The 21676-nt window shown below is 43.4% G+C and overlaps 1 protein-coding gene across 1 annotated transcript in view; it reads left to right on the forward strand.

Moving 5' to 3' along the window:
• IKZF3 (IKAROS family zinc finger 3) overlaps positions 1–19725 on the forward strand; it is a 54228-nt gene extending 34503 nt beyond the window's left edge. Inside the window, exons 4-8 of the mRNA XM_075278311.1 lie at positions 782–1021; positions 3212–3379; positions 3523–3633; positions 4670–4786; positions 18936–19725. Of these exons, the coding sequence (XP_075134412.1) occupies positions 782–1021; positions 3212–3379; positions 3523–3633; positions 4670–4786; positions 18936–19609 (1310 nt within the window). The 3' untranslated portion in view covers positions 19610–19725. The remainder of the gene's footprint in view (positions 1–781; positions 1022–3211; positions 3380–3522; positions 3634–4669; positions 4787–18935) is intronic.
• The last annotated feature ends 1951 nt before the right edge of the window (positions 19726–21676 follow it).

The raw sequence follows: 21676 nt of genomic DNA on the forward strand, positions 1-21676 counted from the left end.
ATATTTCTGATACTACATCTTTCTATATGCTAAATTGGTCTTGTTAGTACTCATTTTCTACAACGTCCTGATTTGCACAAATATCATAGCTCACTATGCTACACTGTTTCCATGACCCATCTTTACTTATGTGAGACTTACGGAAACAGCATAGCACAGCCGTATTCCCATCCCAGACATGACTTAATACCCCCTTAAGACATTGACAGATATTGCTTTCATTTTCTGATCTGTTGGGGTGCGTCATGCATACTACCCTGGAGCGACAATGTACTAGGATAGCACCATGGCCAGTTGTATAGCCAGGTTATAGCCAAAGGAACTGTGTGTTCAGCGGACAGCAATGGGATCTTACCATTAGTCACCTGTAGGCAGACTATAAGCTTCCATGTATAGTAGCCTGCAGTCTGCTGTAATAAGCAATTACAATAAGCTGAACTCCTGGTTTATCTGTTATTCTCATCAGATTACTCATAAATCAAACAATTCTAGTATATTTCCTCATATATGTATAGGTTGACATTTTGTTTACATTTTTTTATATCTATTTCTACATGGTGAATTTGGAGCTATAAAGATATTTTAAGAAATTATTCGGCACAGAATTTTGGACCTCAAAACAACATGATGATAAAAGATGGAAATACACTTATATGTGGCCGCTTATGAGAGGCGCAGTAATAGGTGTAGATATCCAAAAACAAGTTGTCATGCTTGAGAAATGATTGTAGATGATCCCGCTATCTGTCAGGATTATTGAGCTCAATATATATTTTTGCAGAGGATACAGTAAAGGTAAAAAATGAATCAGCAGAGGCAGCAGCGTCTGAACAGTCAGAAGGTATTGATTTATCCTATGGATATGGAGCAGAGTGCGCACCCTACAACAGCATCCAGCTGGAACGACATAACACATCATATGATCTCAACAGACCCAACCTGGGAAAGCTGTACTGTGACATCTGTGGACTGGCATGCAACAGCCTCAATGTTTTACTAGTGCACAAAAGAAGCCATACAGGTGTGTATCTTATCCCAGAAATTTTAGGTATGAGTGTAGTATACACTAGATGCACACCACTCGTTCCCTGGGCATATGAGGGAGCTTTATATTGTAGGGGGCATGGAGGCCATTGCATGCTGTGGTATCAGTATAAAGGTTACCCGTGGTCATCGTCTGATGACTGAGTATGCATTCCTAGTGCAGGGGCTCCTTCTGCTCCTTGGAACATGAACAATGCTTATCTGGGGTATTCCATACAATAGAGTGCAGAGAGGGGGGCATTATATGGATTTAGTAGAGTTACTCATGGTCATCTGCTGTGCGTAACCCGTCATTGTGCAGGGAAGGGGTAAGTTAATACTGACTGCTGTAACCAGGACCATGTAATGCAAATGTGGTCATGTGATCCCGGTCTGTAAATACATGATTAGAGACCAGCAGCTGCTACTAGAGATGAGCGAGTACTGTTCAGATCAGCTGATCCGAACAGCACGCACCATAGAAATGAATGGATGCACCTGGTACTTCCGCTTTGACGGCGGCCGGCCGCTTAACCCCCCGCGTGCCTGCTACGTCCATTCATTTCTATGCGAGCGTGCTGTTCAGATCGGCTGATCCGAACAGTACTTGCTCATCTCTAGCTGCTACCCCTAGCTATCTCCTCCCAATCTGCAGTACTTCCCCTGCAGTACTGCTATTCAAGTAGCCAGTGCCTGCGGTTCTGCGAGAGAAGCAATTGCGCTGTAGATGCCCTATGTCACACAAAACTGTAATCCTGCAGCTCTATTGAAGTATGCCATATTTCTAGACTCCCCAAATTTATCAGACATTGTGCGACATTTGTTAAATTTGGAGCAAATTTCGCCAATATAGACTTCAGCAACACTGAGTATAGGAATTACTCTCATGATAAATTCTCCCTGGTGACTGTGACTTGTATCAGTTGTTTTATGTGTTGGAGTCAGTTTAGCTTGCGCCATCTTATCACCGCTTGCTGGCAGGATGTTACTGCAGGGTGTCACAGCGTTTATCTTGAGAACATATGGAGAAACAAATTAAGATACTAAGACTTGCAACTACTTGAGAAATAATAATTGCATTATCTGTGATTTCCAACTATACTTTCAGGGATTTTGGCATTTCTTACTATAGCGTTGAATCACATGGCAGTAGCGGCAGTAATACTGTTTAGTATTTTCAGAAAAATCAGCTCCCTAATATATTAGAGCCGGTACCTCCAAAGTGGTAGTCCAATGTAACGGGAACTTGTCAGGTTGTTTGTAACCACTAAACCCCCAACAATGCCAATAAGCATTTGCGTTTTAGACTCCCAAACCTCCTATGAGGGATTCCAGTTCATGCGGACTGTGTATGTTGAAACCATGCTTCACTGCGAGTGCTCTACATATCAGGTATATGAGCAGTAAAGTGAGGTGTACTGACCTCAGCTTCACTGCACCCAATCTGCATCTTAACCCTTCAGCAGACACCAGGGATCTTCAGTCTTGGATTCTTACAGATACAGAGGTTTGGGACCCTAAACCCCAGCTTCTCAATTGCTCTCTGGCAGTTTAGTGATTCCAAACAGACTGATAGATACCCTTTTAGGCCGAGGCCATATGTTGTGGAAAAGCTACTTTTTTCATTGCAGATGTCGCTGCATTTTTTTGAGGCAAAGCCAAGAATGGCTTCGAAAGAAATGGGAACTGTATAAGAAGTACTTACTACTTATACTTCTACCTTTTGATAAATCTGCTCCTGGCTTTGGCTCAAAAAAACGCAGCAAAATCTGCAACAACAAAAAATCAGCTTTGCCGCAGCTTTATTGCTCATTCACATGACCGGGTTTCACAGTTGTGTGCGGTAACATATGCCAATAGAGGGACTGCAGCTAAAAGTCCTTGTCTCTCTATGAAATACTGTAGTGAATTACAGTATGGAACAATATTTCGCTGGGATACAGGGACTCCTCGCTGCATAGATAACTATAATTCTAAGAGCCGCTCGCCTGGCGTCTGATCAGGCTGTGTAATGCAGAGCACACAGGGACTGAATTTTACAGGTGAAACTTGGTTATATGAACATGTAGTTAAGCTGATATTCCTTATAAAGTCATTGCTCAGTATTGCTTTAGTATTTTGTGCCTTGAAGTTTATGGCACCCCTTCCGCTAATTCCTCTTGCTTACAGCCATGCTTGCTTGTTTCAGGAGAACGTCCTTTCCAATGCAATCAATGTGGAGCTTCTTTTACCCAAAAGGGGAACTTGCTTCGACATGGCAAGTTACATACAGGAGAGAAACCTTTCAAATGCCACTTATGTAGCTACGCCTGCCAAAGGAGAGATGCCTTGTCTGGACATCTCCGCACACATTCAGGTGAGCATGCCAAACCTCAACACTTTCTTCAGCACTATAAAGTATGATAGTTTTTGGTATAACTTGGTGAGTTCATTCATGTGCAAAGTTATTTTTGATACTTACAAATGCATAATGGGATATTTTTGTTCTCTTGACCAAAGTGGAAAAGCCTTTTAAATGTGAATTCTGTGGACGTAGCTACAAGCAGCGCAGCTCTCTAGAGGAACACAAGGAGCGATGCCGTGTTTATCTGCAAAATACTAGCGAGTCTGGTGAGTGCAATATATTGAGGCATATCCTTAATAATCTCACTCTGTTTTTACATTTTCTGATTTTCTGTCTCCACAGGTAGAGAACTACCCATTATATAGGGAGGATATACAGTTAGAAAAGTAAATATTGCATTGAAGTTCACTAGAGAAAAATCAGTTTCTGAATAATATTGGCTGTAGATCAGATAGCGATCAGTTGAATGCTTAGCTAAGCACACAAGTTTACTCCATAGGGAGAAGGGAATAAGAGAGGCTTTTCTGCCATAAAGAGTTAAGCATGTTGAAATCCAGCGTACCCAATCCTCCTTTTCCCTCCACTGGAGGAAAGTCATTACACCCCCATATACTATAGATATTTGTCTGGTCCTGCCAAAATTGGCAGGTTCAGGCAACATTCATGTGATGTGTTTGGGCACCTTAAGACACCTCTCAGGAAATCAGAATAGTTTTCACAGTTCATCAGATTACAGCCAATGTTATTCAGAGATGAGATGGTAGATATCGCATTTGTGCAGGTACAGCTTGTTTTGAAAATACTAAAAAATTTGAAACATTTTATGTAATATTGCTAGAAGACTTGACTCAGCCTATGATAACCATCTTGCATGCTCAAACTTAGTAATATGCACAGGCGCCTTCCTCCCCCTTTTCTCCACTCTCCTTCCTTCACTGACCACAATGTGTAGGGACAGGAAGCAATGCCTGCCATTAGACAGCGTGGATACCCGTGTTCTCGCCTTGTATTGAGAGAGAAGACAAAACCTCAAACCAACTCAGTGGAAACATTGACATGAGACAGAAAGTGGTCAGAGACTAGGCAGGTTTGCAGGTGGCCTGTGCATTCAGCTCAGAGGGGCTTTAGAACAATGCTTGTGTGTTGTGTATGGTAGGACAACTTTATAGAGGATAGACTGTTCCTGTCGCATGTTTATATCACTGCCTGCATTCAGATACACGTAACTTATTGCAAGTAACTTTCAAGGCAAAATAATATGTTTTATTAAATATTAGTCATCGGTTAACTTTCCCTCGACAGCTATAGAAGAACCCAAGCAGATGAAACCAGAAATGGCGAGTGATCGGGCACTGGTGCTGGACCGTTTAGCTAGCAATGTCGCAAAGAGGAAAAGCTCCATGCCCCAGAAATTTATTGGTAAGTGGCTGACATTTTGTGTAAAGTGGCCTATTTAGTTGAAGAACAAACTGGACTGAAACACTGCAAATTTTTTGTAGGAAGTTTGCAGCAGAAAAAATGTTTCCAAATGAAATTTTCTGCAGATTTTCCTCTTTGCATTGCATTAAATTGACTGATTTGAGATCTGCGCCACAGGTTGTCTGTGCTGCAGGTTGTCTCTGCAGCGTGTGAATAAAATTTGGAAACTATAAAATGCTACATGTTTGACACCCTGTCAGAAACGCAGCACTTCTGCTGTTGTGTTTCCCCAGTCTGAATATTTCCAGCCATGCCATGTTAGACAATGCCCTACTATTATTAATTATTATCTACACATCTTCACTTAGCGTTATTGCCCTGGGCTTTCCCCCGCTTCTCCCCAGTGTTTATGGGTTCCTTGGTTTCACAACCTCTTTCCAGTTCTATTAAGAACATTCACTCATGCAGGGCAGACTAATGTCGGTTTACTGTGAGTGGGAAAGGGGAGACACAGGTATTGAAGCAGAACCTGAGAAAGGGGAAGGATTTACCGGGACAGCTGCAGGTGCCTGAAAACAAACAAAAAAAGCAAAACGTAAGTATAATGTTATCAACGTTCATATATAGTTAACATTGCAGATATGAACATATAAACATTTCTTGTACTTTTGAAATGTCTCTGGGTCTGTGAAAAACAGATAAGATAATCCTTTAATGCACAGTGGGGAAATTTCAGTGTGTTACAGCAGCATGATAATACGGATACAGGATAATAAACAGTAACATATTATAGAAGCAGACACACATAAGCTGAGAAAAAAATCCTAGGAATCAATAGCAGCTAAGGGCTTGTTCACATCTGTGCCCGGCACTCTGTTCTGCAGGTTTCCGTTTCCTGCACAAAACAGGGCAGGGGACGGAAACCTGCCGGCATCTTTCAAACCCATTCATTTGAATGGGTTTGAACAGTGTCCGGCCGTGGACACCGGTGAGCGTTTTATGCTCTCCGCGGCAAAAAGCGAGTCGGACATGCAGTACTCTGTGTCCGGTTTAAAAAAACGGTTTTGCCGTGGAGAGCTCAATGCTCACCGGCGCTCACGGCCGGACTTGGCATGACAGGTTTCCGTCTTCTGCATGCAGAAGACGGAAACCTGATAACGGAGTCCAGACGCTGGTGTGAACCCAGCGTCAGGAAGAAAGAAGGAAGACTTCAGAGTCATTTAGTTCTCTGTGCAGAGTGATTTTGCTTGGTCTGATGTACAGTAGATTATACAGCCTAACCACGGTTGGAAGGAAGGACCTGCGATAGCGCTCCTTCTCACACTTGGGGTGAAGCAGTCGGTCACTGACAGTACTGCCCAGTGCCATCAAGGTCTCATACATGGGGTGAGATTTATTCTCCAGCATGGAGCTCACCACGGACAGTATCCTTCTGTCACCCACCACCTGTACTGGGTCCAGGGGGCTCCCCAGGACAGAGCTGGCCCTTCTGATCAGCCTGTCAAGTCTATTTCTGTCCCTGGTTGATATACTGCTCCCCCAGCAGACCACACCGAAAAAGATGGCTGAAGCAACCACAGAGTTGAAAAAGGCCCTAAGACGTGGCCCCTGGACTCTGAAGGCCCTCAGCCTCTTGAGCAGGTAGAGTCTGCTGTGGCCCTTTCTGTGCAGCGCCTCCAGGTGATCAGCCCAGTCCAGTTTATTATTGAGGAGCACACCCAGATACTTATAGGTCCTGACTATCTCAATACATGTTCCTTGGATCTCCACCGGGGTCAGAGCACTTCTCTGTTTACTAAAATCCACCACCACCTCCTTGGTCTTCCCAGCATTACTCCTGAGGTGGTTCTGCTGGCACCATTCAACAAAATCCCGGTTTGTCTCTGTATTCCCTATCGTCGCCATTAGTGATAAGGCCTACAATAGCAGAGTCATCGGAGTACTTCTGTAAGTAACAGCTGGATGAGTTGTGCCTAAAGTCAGCAGTGTACAGTGTGAAGAGGAATGGGGCAAGAACTGTACCTTGTGGTGCCCCCGTACTACAGATCACAGTGTCAGACACACAGTCCTGGGCTCTCACATACTGAGATGACACATGGAGAGCATCATGTTTTTTTCACAGACCCATAGACTTACATCGATGTGATGCATCCTTGATGAAAGAATGTTTCCATATATTTTCTCACTGACCCACAGTTAAAAAACAAACAAACAAACAAAAAAAAACACATCTGAATTGATGCATTGAATTGAATTGATACACATGCCGTATATGCAAAGTGTAGATGGCATGGTTACCCTGTGGACGTGTGTATAAGGACTTAATAAGGTGCCATGTTATACAGTAGATTGTAATCTTTAGTTTGCCAAACCTAACTAGGGGTTCTTATTAAGGCTACATAAACAACTTGTGGAATACAAATGAATTTTAGGCCAGGGCCTTAATGGGAATCTGATTAATCTCATGCACACATTGCAGAAAAAAACATCTGTAGAGAAAATGCTGAAATTTCAAAAATATTTGCGTTTTTTGGAAATCGCAGCATGTAAATTAAACCTCCAGAAATTCTGGCATTTTGCGTATAGGTATAAGAGGAGCAGAAAGTCCTTACTCTCTGTGAAAAACACTGCGGGGAAAAAAATGCAATGCGTTTTCGCCACTGCCTTCTCTGCAGCATTTTTCGGCTGTGGCTCACTACATGGCACCTTAGCCTTACACTCAGATTTTCCTTTTTGAAAATCTGTAGCAAAACAAAGTTGCTTAAGGCTAAGGCCTCATGTTGTGGAACGCAGCTGAAAAACGCATTTCCTTACTTATTAACATCTGGATAACTTGGTTCTAGAAATTTTCTGACAACACATAGTGACACCATGCTAAATGATACACTTAGCAATGCTAGATCTGTATATGCTATATCTAGTGTTAGCCAAGAAGCAGAAGACTTTTAATATTGTTCTGTAAAGGTAATGGATATTGAAGAAAAACCTGGCAATGAGACACAAAGTTCTCTGCTGGTCCATAGCCAACTTTTTTCACACCAATGATGTAGAAAGAAAAATACTTGGAAATCAATGATCCATTGCTTGACTGTCAGCCGTGATCCTTCTCTTCTTGACACCACATGTCCATCTATTTAATGGGTGTGACGATAAGAAATCTCCAAGAGAATAATGTGAAATAAAGCATCTGAGCACTTAGCCTAATGTACATCGAGAAATGATGTCTTCATTACCATAGGCTCCCATTCACCAGATCTTTTGGTCTCCATTGGGCTGATATACATCAACATACCATTTTTCTACTATACAGGAAAGTACAGCAGACTGCATTTTCCTGTACAAAGAGCCAACACAAAAATTGTATCCCACACAATATACATTTTTGTTTTTTTTTGTTTTTTTTTGCTTTGTTTTTGTTGTGCGGTTTTGCAGGCAGATTTTGAGGCTGATTCTACTTTATGTACTTTAAGTTTATGGATCATAACCAAATTCTCCTACAGCAAGACAATGTATGTCCTGAGCACATATACCTGATATGCAGTGCAGTGTATACAGAGTCTTACTGCTTTTCTAGCTGTAGTTTGTCTTTAATCCATTTGTTCTTTGCAGCGCTACTTGTAGCATTATGTTCCAAGTGCTGCTATAGATCTGAGTTACGCTTCAGACAGTATTACCAAATTGACTGAAGTTGCTTTTGACATTGGGATGCTTCACAACCCACCAAACCCTCCCTCTGACCTGCTCATCCATATTTAGCACCCGATAATACAAAGTTTCTAAAATACTTTCAGATTTTTTGTGTTCAGTGTTATATCATTATTACGTGTCTTTCATCTAACTGTAATACCGAAGAATATCGTATATAGAATAATACAAATTCACATAACATAAAATATATTGAAATTGTATACATGACTACATGCATAGAAACATGGGAAGAATATGCAAATCTGTCTCCCAAGATGTAAACAGGGAGACAGTGCCTCTGTTATGCTGCCCTCTATAGCAAGCACCCTGAACAACATGCCCGACTTCCCAGAAGCCTTCACTGCATGATGCGAGGTTATGGCTGTATAAGTCTCCACACACCTGAGAAGGTGGTCTCTCCCTAAGGATAGACGTTATCCCCACAATCTGGTCTCTCAGCCTCTCACTTAAACCAAATCAATTCTCTCTAGGCTGTGCTGATGAAGTCCAAAGAGACAGAAACTGTGCCGTCTGTAGCTGAGAAATTGATTTGGTTATAACCTCGCATCATGCAGTGAAGGCTTCTGGGAAGTCCGGCATGATGTTCAGGGTGCTTCCCAATAGAGGGCGGCATAACAGAGGCGCTGTCTCCCTGTTTACATCTTGGGAGACAGATTTGCATATTCTTCCCATGTTCCTTTGCAGTGGAGCAACTATGGCTGTATAAGTCTCCACACACCTGAGAAGGTGGTCTCTCCCTAAGGATAGACGTTATCCCCACTACATGCATAGACACAGTTTTTACTCCTATACCGTATAAAACTTAAAACCGTATTTGAAAATGTCTATTCATGGGGAAAAAAGGTTACAAGACTCAGGGTTAAAATGAATGTCACGCCAAGAATAAAGTGTTTGCTTTCCTTCTATTTGTAAGAGGCTGCTGTAATCGTCTTTAGAACTGACAGGTTCCTAGGTGTGAGGTTTGAGAAATGAATCGTTTCTGTTTCACATTTACACAGGGGGGGAAATCTATTCGGGGAAATGTGCAAGTGTAATGTTTTTATTATGAGAGTATTGTGAGCAACAAATGGTGTGTACAGTGCATCAGTCTGAAAGGGAGTCTGTCAGCAGTGAAATGGTTAATAATTGGGCCCCAGTACATTGCGGTGTGAACTCTCCTAATCGCACCCATACATAATAGAATTGCCAATAGATGCTTCATTTTTTGGGGAAAAAAGTTTTTCAGAATTTGGAAATGAGCCCCAAGTTCAATGGCTTCAGTTCCTTTTTCATGGACCTACAGTTCATTAAAAAAACACATGCCTGAATGAACACAAAAAATGCGGACGCCACATGTGCGTGATATGCAGAAGCTTGAATAAGCCCTAAGAGAGTTTAGACTACAAAGAAATGGGGCTTTTTTAACCATTTCACTTCTGGCAGATTGCTTTTAAGAACACAGCGGAGATCCGTATATGGAACTTAAGCTCTGATCACATTTGCAGTGTAAGCTTTGTTAGAACCTTCTATTGCAAATACTGTCAATTTCAATGGAAAGCATAGCGCTGCATGCAGCAAAGTTTTGGGTTTTTGTGTAAAATCCCCAGACACTATGGTGAAACCTGACACAGCGATAGTAGAGACCACAACATAGATGTGAACAATGCCTAATTTCATGTCATATATTAAAGTCTGGCAAGGATGGCCATATGATATCTATACTTGATAGCGATCTCTTCTGATCCCCTTACTCATGCATGTGTGTAGGGATTAGCTCTGAAATGCAAGGGACGCTGGCAGCAAGTATGCAGGTGCACCACACGTGAAATAAGATATTACATGATGCCCATTTGTATCAATGGACTGTCATTGAAATTGATGTGCCAGATACTAGAGGGAGATTCTCTCTTTGCACCTACTCTTAGCTAAATCACTGAAGTTTCATGTGAGAGACTGTCATCTATTCTGTAATGCTAATGCCCCATGGGATGCAACGCAGCAATAAAGCCCTGTGGGAAAAACTGCGGCAGGAATGCATTGCAGTTCTTCCCGTAGCGCTTAAGGGTATGTCAAGGGTATGTGGCTTTTTCACGTTATTATCTGCGATGGGGTGCCAATGCACTGCATCGGCGTCCCGCTCCTGATTAGGCCCAAGTGAATGGGCCTAAGCTGGAGGGTGTCTCGACCCAAGGAAACCGCAGCTGTGTTAAGATAGGGCATCCGCGGGAAGATAGGGCATGTTGCATATTTTTCCCGCTAGCTGAAAAAATCGCTAGTGAAAAAAAACTGCGAGTGACTCCCATTTAAATGAACGGGAGGTGTTTTTGCAGGCAAATATTAAGGCGAATTCCTCGTTAAAATTTGCCTGCAAAAAACTCTGTGTGAACATACCCTATTTCTTCCGCGGACTTTCTGTTACGATTATATGTATGGGGAAACCACCAGTGTTTCCGTAGTTATAATTGACATGCTGCAATTTCCAAAACAGCGCCAGTTTTGAAAATCACAGCGTGTCCGCATGCCGGTTTTTACTGCAAAGTGGGCATGGGATTTGTTAGAATCCCATCAGCTTTGCCTGTACTGTAAAACACCGCGATTTTTACCATAGTGTTTCCGTCCTGTGGGGCCCCAGCCTGAAACAGTTATTTGGATGGGTGCCATGTTTTCAGGCTTCTAATGCCTGGGGCCCTTCTGCAACATAAGAAGAAACTGCCCCTCACAGCTACAAAACAATAAAAGGTACATCTGGCTGTATCCTATTAATATTATAAAGGTGAATGTTTGTGGGTTTGGATGTTCGGATGTTTGTTCCTCAATCACAGCCAAACGGTTGAATGGATTTTGGTGAAATTTCACACACACCTACACATTTCCCACGAAAGTCGAATAGGCTACTTTAAATGTGGGTCACTCACCCCAAATCGCCACTGTCACCCTCCAATGACCCCTCCGGGCTCGGCTATAGACGCTGGCATTCTGCCAGTGCTGCTCTGTCCACGCTCCTCCTATTGGTGCATGGCAGTCTGTGGGCGTGCCGATTCACCAGGGACACAGTGAGGAAGATGGCGGCCACCCACATAGTCCCGGAGCCACAGCTATACCAGGCCACCTGCACACATCGCGGAGGATAAGGAGGAGGCTGCTGCACCTGACTCAACACATACAGGTCAGTGCAGCGGGGGGAGGGGGTGTCCCAGGTCCCCAGCTTCAGTTCCCCCCCTACATTGGCCCCCGTGTAGTACGACTCAGTATGGCCTCACTCCTCCGTTACAGTATGAAGCACAGCGAGGTCCGGCGTCTGGTTGCTATGACGCCAGAGCTCGCTCTGCTACATACACGACATAAGCAGCAGCACGAGGACTGTCTGCACTCAGCAAGCAGACACAGGCCAAGGTGAGTCGTACTACACGTGGGGCCGATGTAGGGAAGGGGGGGCCTGAATCTGGGGCCACAGATGGGGGGACAAGAGACTGGGGGGCAGAGATGGTGGGGAGGAAGAAACTAGGGGGCCAGAGATGGGGGGAAGAAACTGGGGACAGAGATGGGGGGACAAGAAACTGGGGGCAGATGACGTGGACTGGGGTCGGAGAAGGGGGGAAATGAAGCTGGGGCCAGGGATAGGGAGAGAAGAAACTGGGAGCTGAGATGGGGGGGACAAGATACTGGGGGCAGAGGTAGGGGGCAGCCAGATACTGCGGGCAGAGATGGGGGGTGACAAGATACTGCGGGCAGAGATGGGGGGGCAAGATACTGGGGGCAGAGATGGGGGGGACAAGATACTGGAGGCAGAGATGGGGGGGACGACAACATACTGGACGCAGAGATTGGGGGGTCAACATACTGGAGGCAAAGATTGGGGGAGACAAGAAGCTGCAGGCAGATGAACTAGACTGGGGGCACAGATAGGGGTACAAGAAATATAAGCGGTTCAGCGCCACCGCCAAACCGCAGATGAAGTCGCGGGTAGCTGCTAGTATGTATATAATGTATAGAGTGAACATTTAAAAAAAAACTTTGTAATGTAAAATGTGTGAATTCCTGTTTAAACTAAGGGGATTTTACGTACAGAAGCTTGGTCACATTTGCCAAGCAGTATTTTTAGACTTACTGACACCTAATGTATATATAACCCCTCCAGTTACGGTTGTGTGAATGAGTATACAGTAATAGTCCAGCAGAGAACAGGGAGGGAATTCTGGCTAGGTTTCTGAATAATTTACTATCTACATATTTGTGTCACATATTTTGTATAGTGATTTTTTTAGAGGATTTTTACTTTTTTGGTTGTACGCACTGTAGCTACAATAATGATACATTTGGGTTGTTTTTAATGTGTAAATTTGTTAAAGGGACAATATTGAACTTCTGCATTGAAGAGATATAATAATAATAATATTATGTTATTTATATAGCGTCAACATATTCCGCAGCACTTCTGCAACCAGAAGGTACATGACCAGACAATATTCAACATTACAATGTAACAAAAATTGAGATATCATATAATGGGAGTGAGGACCCTGCTCGCGAGAGTTTATAATCTACAACAGTGTTTCAGAGTGTACTGCAAGTGCTTAGAGTTATTAACACCATGCGAATGTGTAAAAGGCCATGGCAAGGAGGGGGGTGGGAAAGGTGTTAATCACCCATTTTATCATCACTCAGCAGAGCCGACTGGTTAAAGGTTATGGTGTTATAAATCATTTCATGGTGCTGAAGTCACAGACATTAAAGCGTACCTCTAATTATAAAACAACTTTTCAGAAATGAATAGTGCCTATAAAAATTGTGGAATATATTGTTACAGAAATATGTTTGCTTTACTAAGTCCCCATGTACATGAACATACTTTTGATCCGCAATAGCTGTTCGACAATTATGGATCAAAGTTCGGACACATGCATTTCAGTGGGCCCAGACACACAGCCATAGTTTTTGCAGCTTTACTGTATGTCCAGGCCAAATTAAAGAGCTGCAGGTTATGGAGCGGGTCCTATACCTGTCTGTAATGGCGGCTCTGACAGCTCATTTGATTGTATGGGTCAGTGAAAACCAATGGATGACACACAGATACCAATTCGTGTGTCATCTTTGTCGTTTTTACTGATCCGGAGGCAGCACATGATCGTGTGCAGGAGCCCTTATCAGACAGAGCTACTTTTTACATAGAAGTCTATGGAGAGGTGATGGAAAGAAGGAAAGGCCCACTAATAATTACAATTGCTAAACTCTGCTACACTGAGGGTAAAAGAGCTCTTTTGATACTGCTACGTCTTTCATGATAAGACTTTACTATTGCACCAAATAAGGCAATAGTCAATTCCCTAACCGGCAACTAACCAATCCCCCCCCCCCCCCAACCTCAAGTGTGAGGCTGTGTATGGAGAGAATTCTATACAGAGAATGGAAGAAGAAGAGAGAAGTCTAATAAATGAAGAAAGTAACATATTTCTTTAAGTAAGATATATTATAATGTTAAATAAGATTAGAATATTATAAAGTTGTTTATGTTCACTTATACCAATAATTTAAAGTGTTTTTTTTTTAATTGTAAGGACCCTTCATCATGTATACTGCAGACTTCATTATTTCTGGGCAAAGTGTTAGTCTGCAATTTTTTTCTATTTTCATTTGCTTTCAAGAGGGGAATTATATCTGTAAGATTGTCGCTATCATAGCATGTCTGAAAATAATAACCAGACACAAGCTATATTCTGCATTGCCTTAACACAGATAGCGGTAGATAGTCTCATTAATCTTTTGTTGAGCTGGCTGTCATTGTGTGGTCTGATGGTACCATGAAATAACACTGAATCCCAAAATTATATCTGACCCCCTTATTAGTACATTGCTTTATGGTATGAATTTTCCATTATCTACCAATATGCACTCTAGACTTAGCTTTTAGTTACCTGTGTATTCAGATCTATGGGCTTTTTTTCTTCATTGTCTACAGTATAAATTTGGAACACCATATCAGGTGTTAGTATTACGTCATTGTAGTCAGAGGAGTTGTAGAAAAGCGGCTTTGTACATTATATTGTGACTGTAACTGGTTGATACCAGAGCAGCAGGTGATGGCTTAAAGGGGAGTTGCACTTATAAGGTGTAAGGATTGGAGTCAGGTTCAGGCAGTGCAAAGTGACACAGCTGGAAAGCAACACTGTGCAACTAATGACAAAAGGGGTCGTAGGCCCTGCAGCTATAACTATGCTGTAATATCTGAGATGAGGCAGACCAATGCACTTCCTAATTGAAGTGTGCCTACCACGACTCCTTACGCTTCTATCCGGCGGCTAGGATAAGGGGAGAGGAGGCCCTGAAAGTGCTAGGGACTGGAGTCACGGGGTCACACCTAAACAGAAAGCACAGTGTAACTGCAATGCAAAACAAAAGACTAAACAGCATGGAACCAGGGAGGACCACAAGTCCCAGCAAGACACAAGAGAAGGCGAGGTCAGACGAGCAAGAGGTCAAGCCAGGAGATATAATAAAGGTACCAAATCAAAAGACAAGGGATAGTCAAAAATACAAGCCGGGTAAATAAACCAAGAGAACAGACCGAATACAAACAGACAGGGAATCAGACTGAGCAGGGGGACCAGGAAACACAAAGTGAATGGCTGGCAAGGATCCATGCCTGGGTGGGGTTTAAATAGCAGCAGAGAACACACCTGATGGCTAACGGCATGGAGACTGAAAGCAAGGAAAAGATTAACCCTTAATGACCTAAGCACACCCAATAGAACTCCTAACACGTCTCCCAGGGAGACGCCGCGCAACAAGGAGACCGCGGCGACTCCGTATCCTGACATAAGGGGTGTGGTTAATATAAAAGGGTGTGGCTAAGGGGGGGCCAAGGTATCACCCCTAGACAAACAGACCCAAATAAACAGTGATTGATCTCAGTGGTCACATGGCCACATCAGTACATCATCACTGGAGGACAGGCAAATTTCCTACACACTTAAAAATGACATAGTGCTGTTTTCTAATTCAACCTACCAAGACCAAATCTTATTAAATTTAAAGGGACATTTCCTATATTGATAGCAAACAACAGGGGATGCTGGGGGTCTCTAAGCTATAATAATGACTTTCCAGATGCAAAAGAGGAAAAAGTGTAAGTAGATTTTATCATAGAAGCCCTGAATTACAAAATCTAAACGTATTCTAGGAATGCTAAAGTGGGTATTAGGAAATGAAAGAACCAAAAAGGCAGAATGATAGAACACAGAATGCGGAAATGACCCAACACTCGCCTGGCATGTAAAGCACAAGGCGTATGCAGAGGCCCCAGTGGTTTGTTGTTTGACTGGAGTGGGGTATATTTTGTTTCAGAGTAGAAGTCTTCCATCTCTTTCCAAATATTTAGAATATATGAGGAATATCTTTTTATTTGCAATTAGGGTGAGTTCACACTGAGTATACGCCAGCTTATTCTGAACGTAAAACACGTTCAGAATCAGCGGCGTATAAAGCAGTTCCCATTCATTTCTATGGGAGCCGGCATACGAGCACTTCCCATTCAGTTCAATGGGAGTGCTCGTAGTGAAAAAAGCAGCCCATTCATTTCTATGGGGAGCGCTCGTATGCCGGCTCCCATAGAAATGAATGGGAACTGCTTTATACGCTGCTGATTTTGACCGTGTTTTACGTTCAGAATAAGCTGGCGTATACTCAGTGTGAACTCACCCTAATATTTATCAAAGCAATGTAACAGCATTCGAGTGGTTTAGTGCCCTAAAAACTAGTGGCAAGTTCCATTTAACAGGTTCGTGCCCTGTGACATTCTATTACTTCTGCAGGTGCTGATGTAATAGTAATAGCATGTCAAGAGGATGGAGCCAGTGGCATTGGGAGAGAACTTCAGCTGTCACACACAGCTGCAAATGATAGAAACACCAATTGTGGCCATTTAACCTCATGGATGTCACTATCGATAATGATGGCAGCATCTAAGTGGTCTCTTTGTATGTGTTATGGTGTCATGGTGATGGGGGCTCTTCTGAAGGCCCCTACATCACTATCAAAGGTAAACCTATGAGTCCCCATTCACATTGGAAAATGAAGGGGAATTTGAGATGGACATCCTTCTCAGATACCTCTTCATTTCCAGGCCCCTAGTTTTTCAACACAACTTTGAGTGAATGGACCTAATAAACAGGGAGTCTTGAGCCACGGGCTCACATCCCACTGGTCAGATGAACAGGGCACGTTCACCCTTCATTCTAAATGAAGCAATGGTCAGGCAGCACGCATATCATTCCATTCATTTCCATGCGAGCGCCAGAGAGAGATAAAGTACAGCACTCAGCTACTGTTTGCCCCCTCACCAATGGAAGTGTAGTGCATGCGTTGCCCAACTACCTCTCCATTCAGAGAGGGGAAAGAAAGTCCTCTGCTCTCCTCATCAGTGGGAGTCTTAAGCAGTTGGACCCCCTACTTCAAAGTTATCCATAGGATAGGGGATGTCTTGCTTTAGTGGGAAAATCCCTTTAAAGCTACACAAAGATACTTTAACTGTAGCCTTAACCTGATTGGGAACACTCAGCTTTATTCAAGTAACACCTGATGACACCTCTCTTCACATTCCATCATATTTACAAAATATGACTAGATTCCTAAGGTGCATTAGGAAAATATGACGTTCAATAAAGATAATATAAATTGGCATCGGCCTTCACAATGGACACCTCAAATAGAATTATTTTGGCTCAGACTGCAACAAGATTGAAGATCTTTTCCCATGAGAACTGAACTGTTGTGGGATTTGAAAAATCCATTGAACATAACCCTTATTTTTGTAATAGCCAGATCTGCTCTTTCTACTATGACATCCTATCCTGCATACTACACGTCTCAGGAAACAAATGATACCTTAGGTGTTAGGAGTAGCTGGGGGTCACCAGTATACAGGTAGCCCACTGGAGACATGTTGTCATTCCCGTAGCCCTGCCTTTTGTGCAGGTGATGGCTGACATGACCCTTTCACAACTTGTATATTCAGGTCAGCCTGACAGCTGTTCTCCACCTCTTATCACATTCTTACCTTGAGAGATCGCTCCTTGGGAACTGGTCCTTGTTCACACAGTGATTCATAGTAGCAGGTATGGCATGGAATGCTCATGTATCAATGGGTGAGAAGGTGTAGTTGTGTAATGTGAACACTTTTTATAGGGTGAGGTATACTCAGCAAATAAACTTGAGAAGGGGGATTTTGCTTGCCATGAGTCACAGGTATAATATTGCATTAGTCTGATGTCATCTGTTATTGTGTCCTTATGTTCACTACTCATCTTACAGTAAAACCTACTAAAACCTGAGGCAAACAGGTCATGTCTGGGGTGTTCACCATCCCGGCTTATATAAACCTCCTGAAATAGTTCCTTGTCATTTACTTTTACTTACATCACATCTTTACCTAGTGATCCCAATGTGCTGTAAATCCCGGGCAGTGTATCTCATAATATCCCATCTAATATTGGATTTGTTGTAAGGTTTAGGGTAAAGCCCCACGGGACGTCTCGCAACGCTTTAAAGAGAAAGCGTAGGCATTTCTGTAGGTGTAATTGACATGCTGTGATTTCCAAAACTTTTACTGCAAAGTGGGGCATGGAATTCACTAGAATCCCATCTACTTTACCTGTACTGTGAAACGAGATTTTTCCCACGGCGTTTCCGCCACGTGGAAATTGCAGCATTTCCGTCCCATCAGGCCCCTGCCTTAATGGGGTTTTCCAAGCGAGAAAACCCCTTTTGCGATAATGTACTTGGGTATTAGTGGATGTTCCTGTTAAGGACCCTCATTACTTGGACAAAAAGCAGCTATGAAGAAAATCTTTCCGTCAGTGAAACCAAATATTTGTCTGAGCGACATGGACAGTTCATTGATTCCAATGAGAATAGAGTAATGCTTCATTTCAACTGTGGCGGTGTCGCTGCCAGTTAATTGGACTTATACTGTTCCCACACAACGTACAAACCCTCTAGTAAACAGGGATTATCCAAAGCACTCAACAATTTACATTAGGCTCCCACATCTTCCATGTTAGTACTCCTATTAGGCTCTGCGGAGGTAAGGCCTAATAGGATGCTACTCAGAATGCATCTTGCAAAAATGTAATGCATTTCACAACAAATGTCTATCGCTAGTGAAAAATGCAATGTATCTTATACAGAAGAAATAATAAAGTTGTGGCTTTTGGAACGCTATAATGAAAAATTGAAGAACTGCTCAAATTCCTTAATGCTTACCAGTCCTGGAATAGGGGTTAAAGGAAAAGGGATCTTGCAATAGAAAAAAATGAGCTTCTTTTGCCAAAACTAATCTGGGATTAGTAGTTCAACTGTATTGTCATCAATGAAACCTGTGCTAGGGATTTAATTTCTTAGTTTTTGCTTGTGCCGTCCTTTTTACAATATACTAGTAATTTCTTGCTCTTTGTTTTCCCCTCCTCAGGAGAGAAGCAACATTGTTTTGAAGTTCCCTATAACAGTTTCTTGTATGATAAAGATCATGACGGGATTCCTCAAAGGATGTTGGAGCAGAATATTGGAAATTCAGTGGCCTTTCTTGGCCCTGGGGTTTTACGTCCTATAATTCACACTCCCCCCACTCCCTCTGCAGAGATGGTGCCTGTTATCAGCAGTCTTTATCCTGTGCCACTCACTCATGTTGATATCGCCAATGGCCACCTGCCACCTCAGTCGCTTAGAGAAAAGAAGTCTGTTCCAGATCAGGGTCTGTCCCCAGGTGCCAATGCTCAAGACTCAACTGACACTGAGAGCAGCCATGAAGAAAGAGCATCCTATCCACCCAACCTAAATGCTGCTTCAGTGCGGACAAATAGTGCACTTCCACCGCACAAGGAGCACCCTAGGTTCTATGAGCTCCTAAAACATCCAGGGCTATCTCCACGTGATCTTCTGCAGCTGTTAAGTAAAGATGGTTTCCCAATGGGGGTGTACCGCTGTGACCACTGTTATGTTTTCTTTCTGGATTATGTCATGTTTACTATCCACATGGGATGTCATGGATTTCGAGACCCCTTTGAATGCAATATGTGTGGACATCGAAGCCAGGACCGCTATGAGTTCTCATCCCATATTGCTCGTGGTGAACACCGCCTTTGAATGAACTGTTGAAATTGACCATATTTTGTTATATTGCTATTACAACCCTTTGCTGTCTTAAATCCTTAGTGATAGTTTTACTTTGCTGTAGAATATCCCTGTACAAAGTTTTTGAAGTTAGAGCCAGGAAAAGCAAATTCTCTTTTTTGAAACCTTTTTGTAATGTTGGACTTTAAATATTTTGAATGCGTTTTGATATATTATCCATTTTGTAAACCATAAAGTTATTTGTAATTGTTCACATATTGACTTTTGTTCTAGACTAGAGATGAGCGAACAGTGTTCTATCGAACACATGTTCGATCGGATATCAGGGTGTTCGCCATGTTCGAATCGAATCGAACACCACGTGGTAAAGTGCGCCAAAATTCGATTCCCCTCCCACCTTCCCTGGCGCCTTTTTTGCACCAATAACAGCGCAGGGGAGGTGGGACAGGAACTACGACACTGGGGGCATTGAAAAAAATTGGAAAAAGTCATTGGCTGCCGAAATCAGGTGACCTCCATTTTAGACGAATAGTGGATTTCAAATCCGGGTCATATGAGAATGTGAACTTTGTGACTATGAGACAGGGATAGCTGTACAGGCAGGGATAGCTAGGGATAACCTTTATTTAGGGGGGAATGTTATTAAAAATAACTTTTTGGGGCTCTATCGGGTGTGTAATTGTGATTTTTGTGAGATAAACTTTTTCCCATAGGGATGCATTGGCCAGCGCTGATTGGCCGAATTCCGTACTCTGGCCAATCAGCGCTGGCCAATGCATTCTATTAGCTTGATGAAGCAGAGTGTGCACAAGGGTTCAAGCGCACCCTCGGCTCTGATGTAGCAGAGCCGAGGCTGCACAAGGGTTCAAGCGCACCCTCGGCTCTGATGTAGGAGAGCCGAGGGTGCACTTGAACCCTTGTGCACCCTCAGCTCTGCTACATCAGAGCCGAGGGTGCGCTTGAACCCTTGTGCACACTCTGCTTCATCAAGCTAATAGAATGCATTGGCCAGCGCTGATTGGCCAATGTATTCTATTAGCCTGATGAAGTAGAGCTGAATGTGTGTGCTAAGCACACACATTCAGCTCTACTTCATCGGGCTAATAGAATGCATTGGCCAGCGCTGATTGGCCAGAGTACGGAACTCGACCAATCAGCGCTGGCTCTGCTGGAGGAGGCGGAGTCTAAGATCGCTCCACACCAGTCTCCATTCAGGTCCGACCTTAGACTCCGCCTCCTCCGGCAGAGCCAGCGCTGATTGGCCGAAGGCTGGCCAATGCATTCCTATGCGAATGCAGACTTAGCAGTGCTGAGTCAGTTTTGCTCAACTACACATCTGATGCACACTCGGCACTGCTACATCAGATGTAGCAATCTGATGTAGCAGAGCCGAGGGTGCACTAGAACCCCTGTGCAAACTCAGTTCACACTAATAGAATGCATTGGCCAGCGCTGATTGGCCAATGCATTCTATTAGCCCGATGAAGTAGAGCTGAATGTGTGTGCTAAGCACACACATTCAGCACTGCTTCATCAAGCCAATACAATGCATTAGCCAGTGCTGATTGGCCAGAGTACGGAATTCGGCCAATCAGCGCTGGCTCTGCTGGAGGAGGCGGAGTCTAAGGTCGGACCTGAATGGAGACTGGTGTGGAGCGATCTTAGACTCCGCCTCCTCCAGCAGAGCCAGCGCTGATTGGTCGAGTTCCGTACTCTGGCCAATCAGCGCTGGCCAATGCATTCTATTAGCCCGATGAAGTAGAGCTGAATGTGTGTGCTTAGCACACACATTCAGCTCTACTTCATCAGGCTAATAGAATACATTGGCCAATCAGCGCTGGCCAATGCATTCTATTAGCTTGATGAAGCAGAGTGTGCACAAGGGTTCAAGCGCACCCTCGGCTCTGATGTAGCAGAGCCGAGGCTGCACAAGGGTTCAAGTGCACCCTCGGCTCTCCTACATCAGAGCCGAGGGTGCGCTTGAACCCTTGTGCAGCCTCGGCTCTGCTACATCAGAGCCGAGGGTGCGCTTGAACCCTTGTGCACACTCTGCTTCATCAAGCTAATAGAATGCATTGG

The sequence above is a fragment of the Leptodactylus fuscus genome, chromosome 6 (genome assembly GCF_031893055.1).
Source record: "Leptodactylus fuscus isolate aLepFus1 chromosome 6, aLepFus1.hap2, whole genome shotgun sequence".
Taxonomy (NCBI): domain Eukaryota; kingdom Metazoa; phylum Chordata; class Amphibia; order Anura; family Leptodactylidae; genus Leptodactylus; species Leptodactylus fuscus.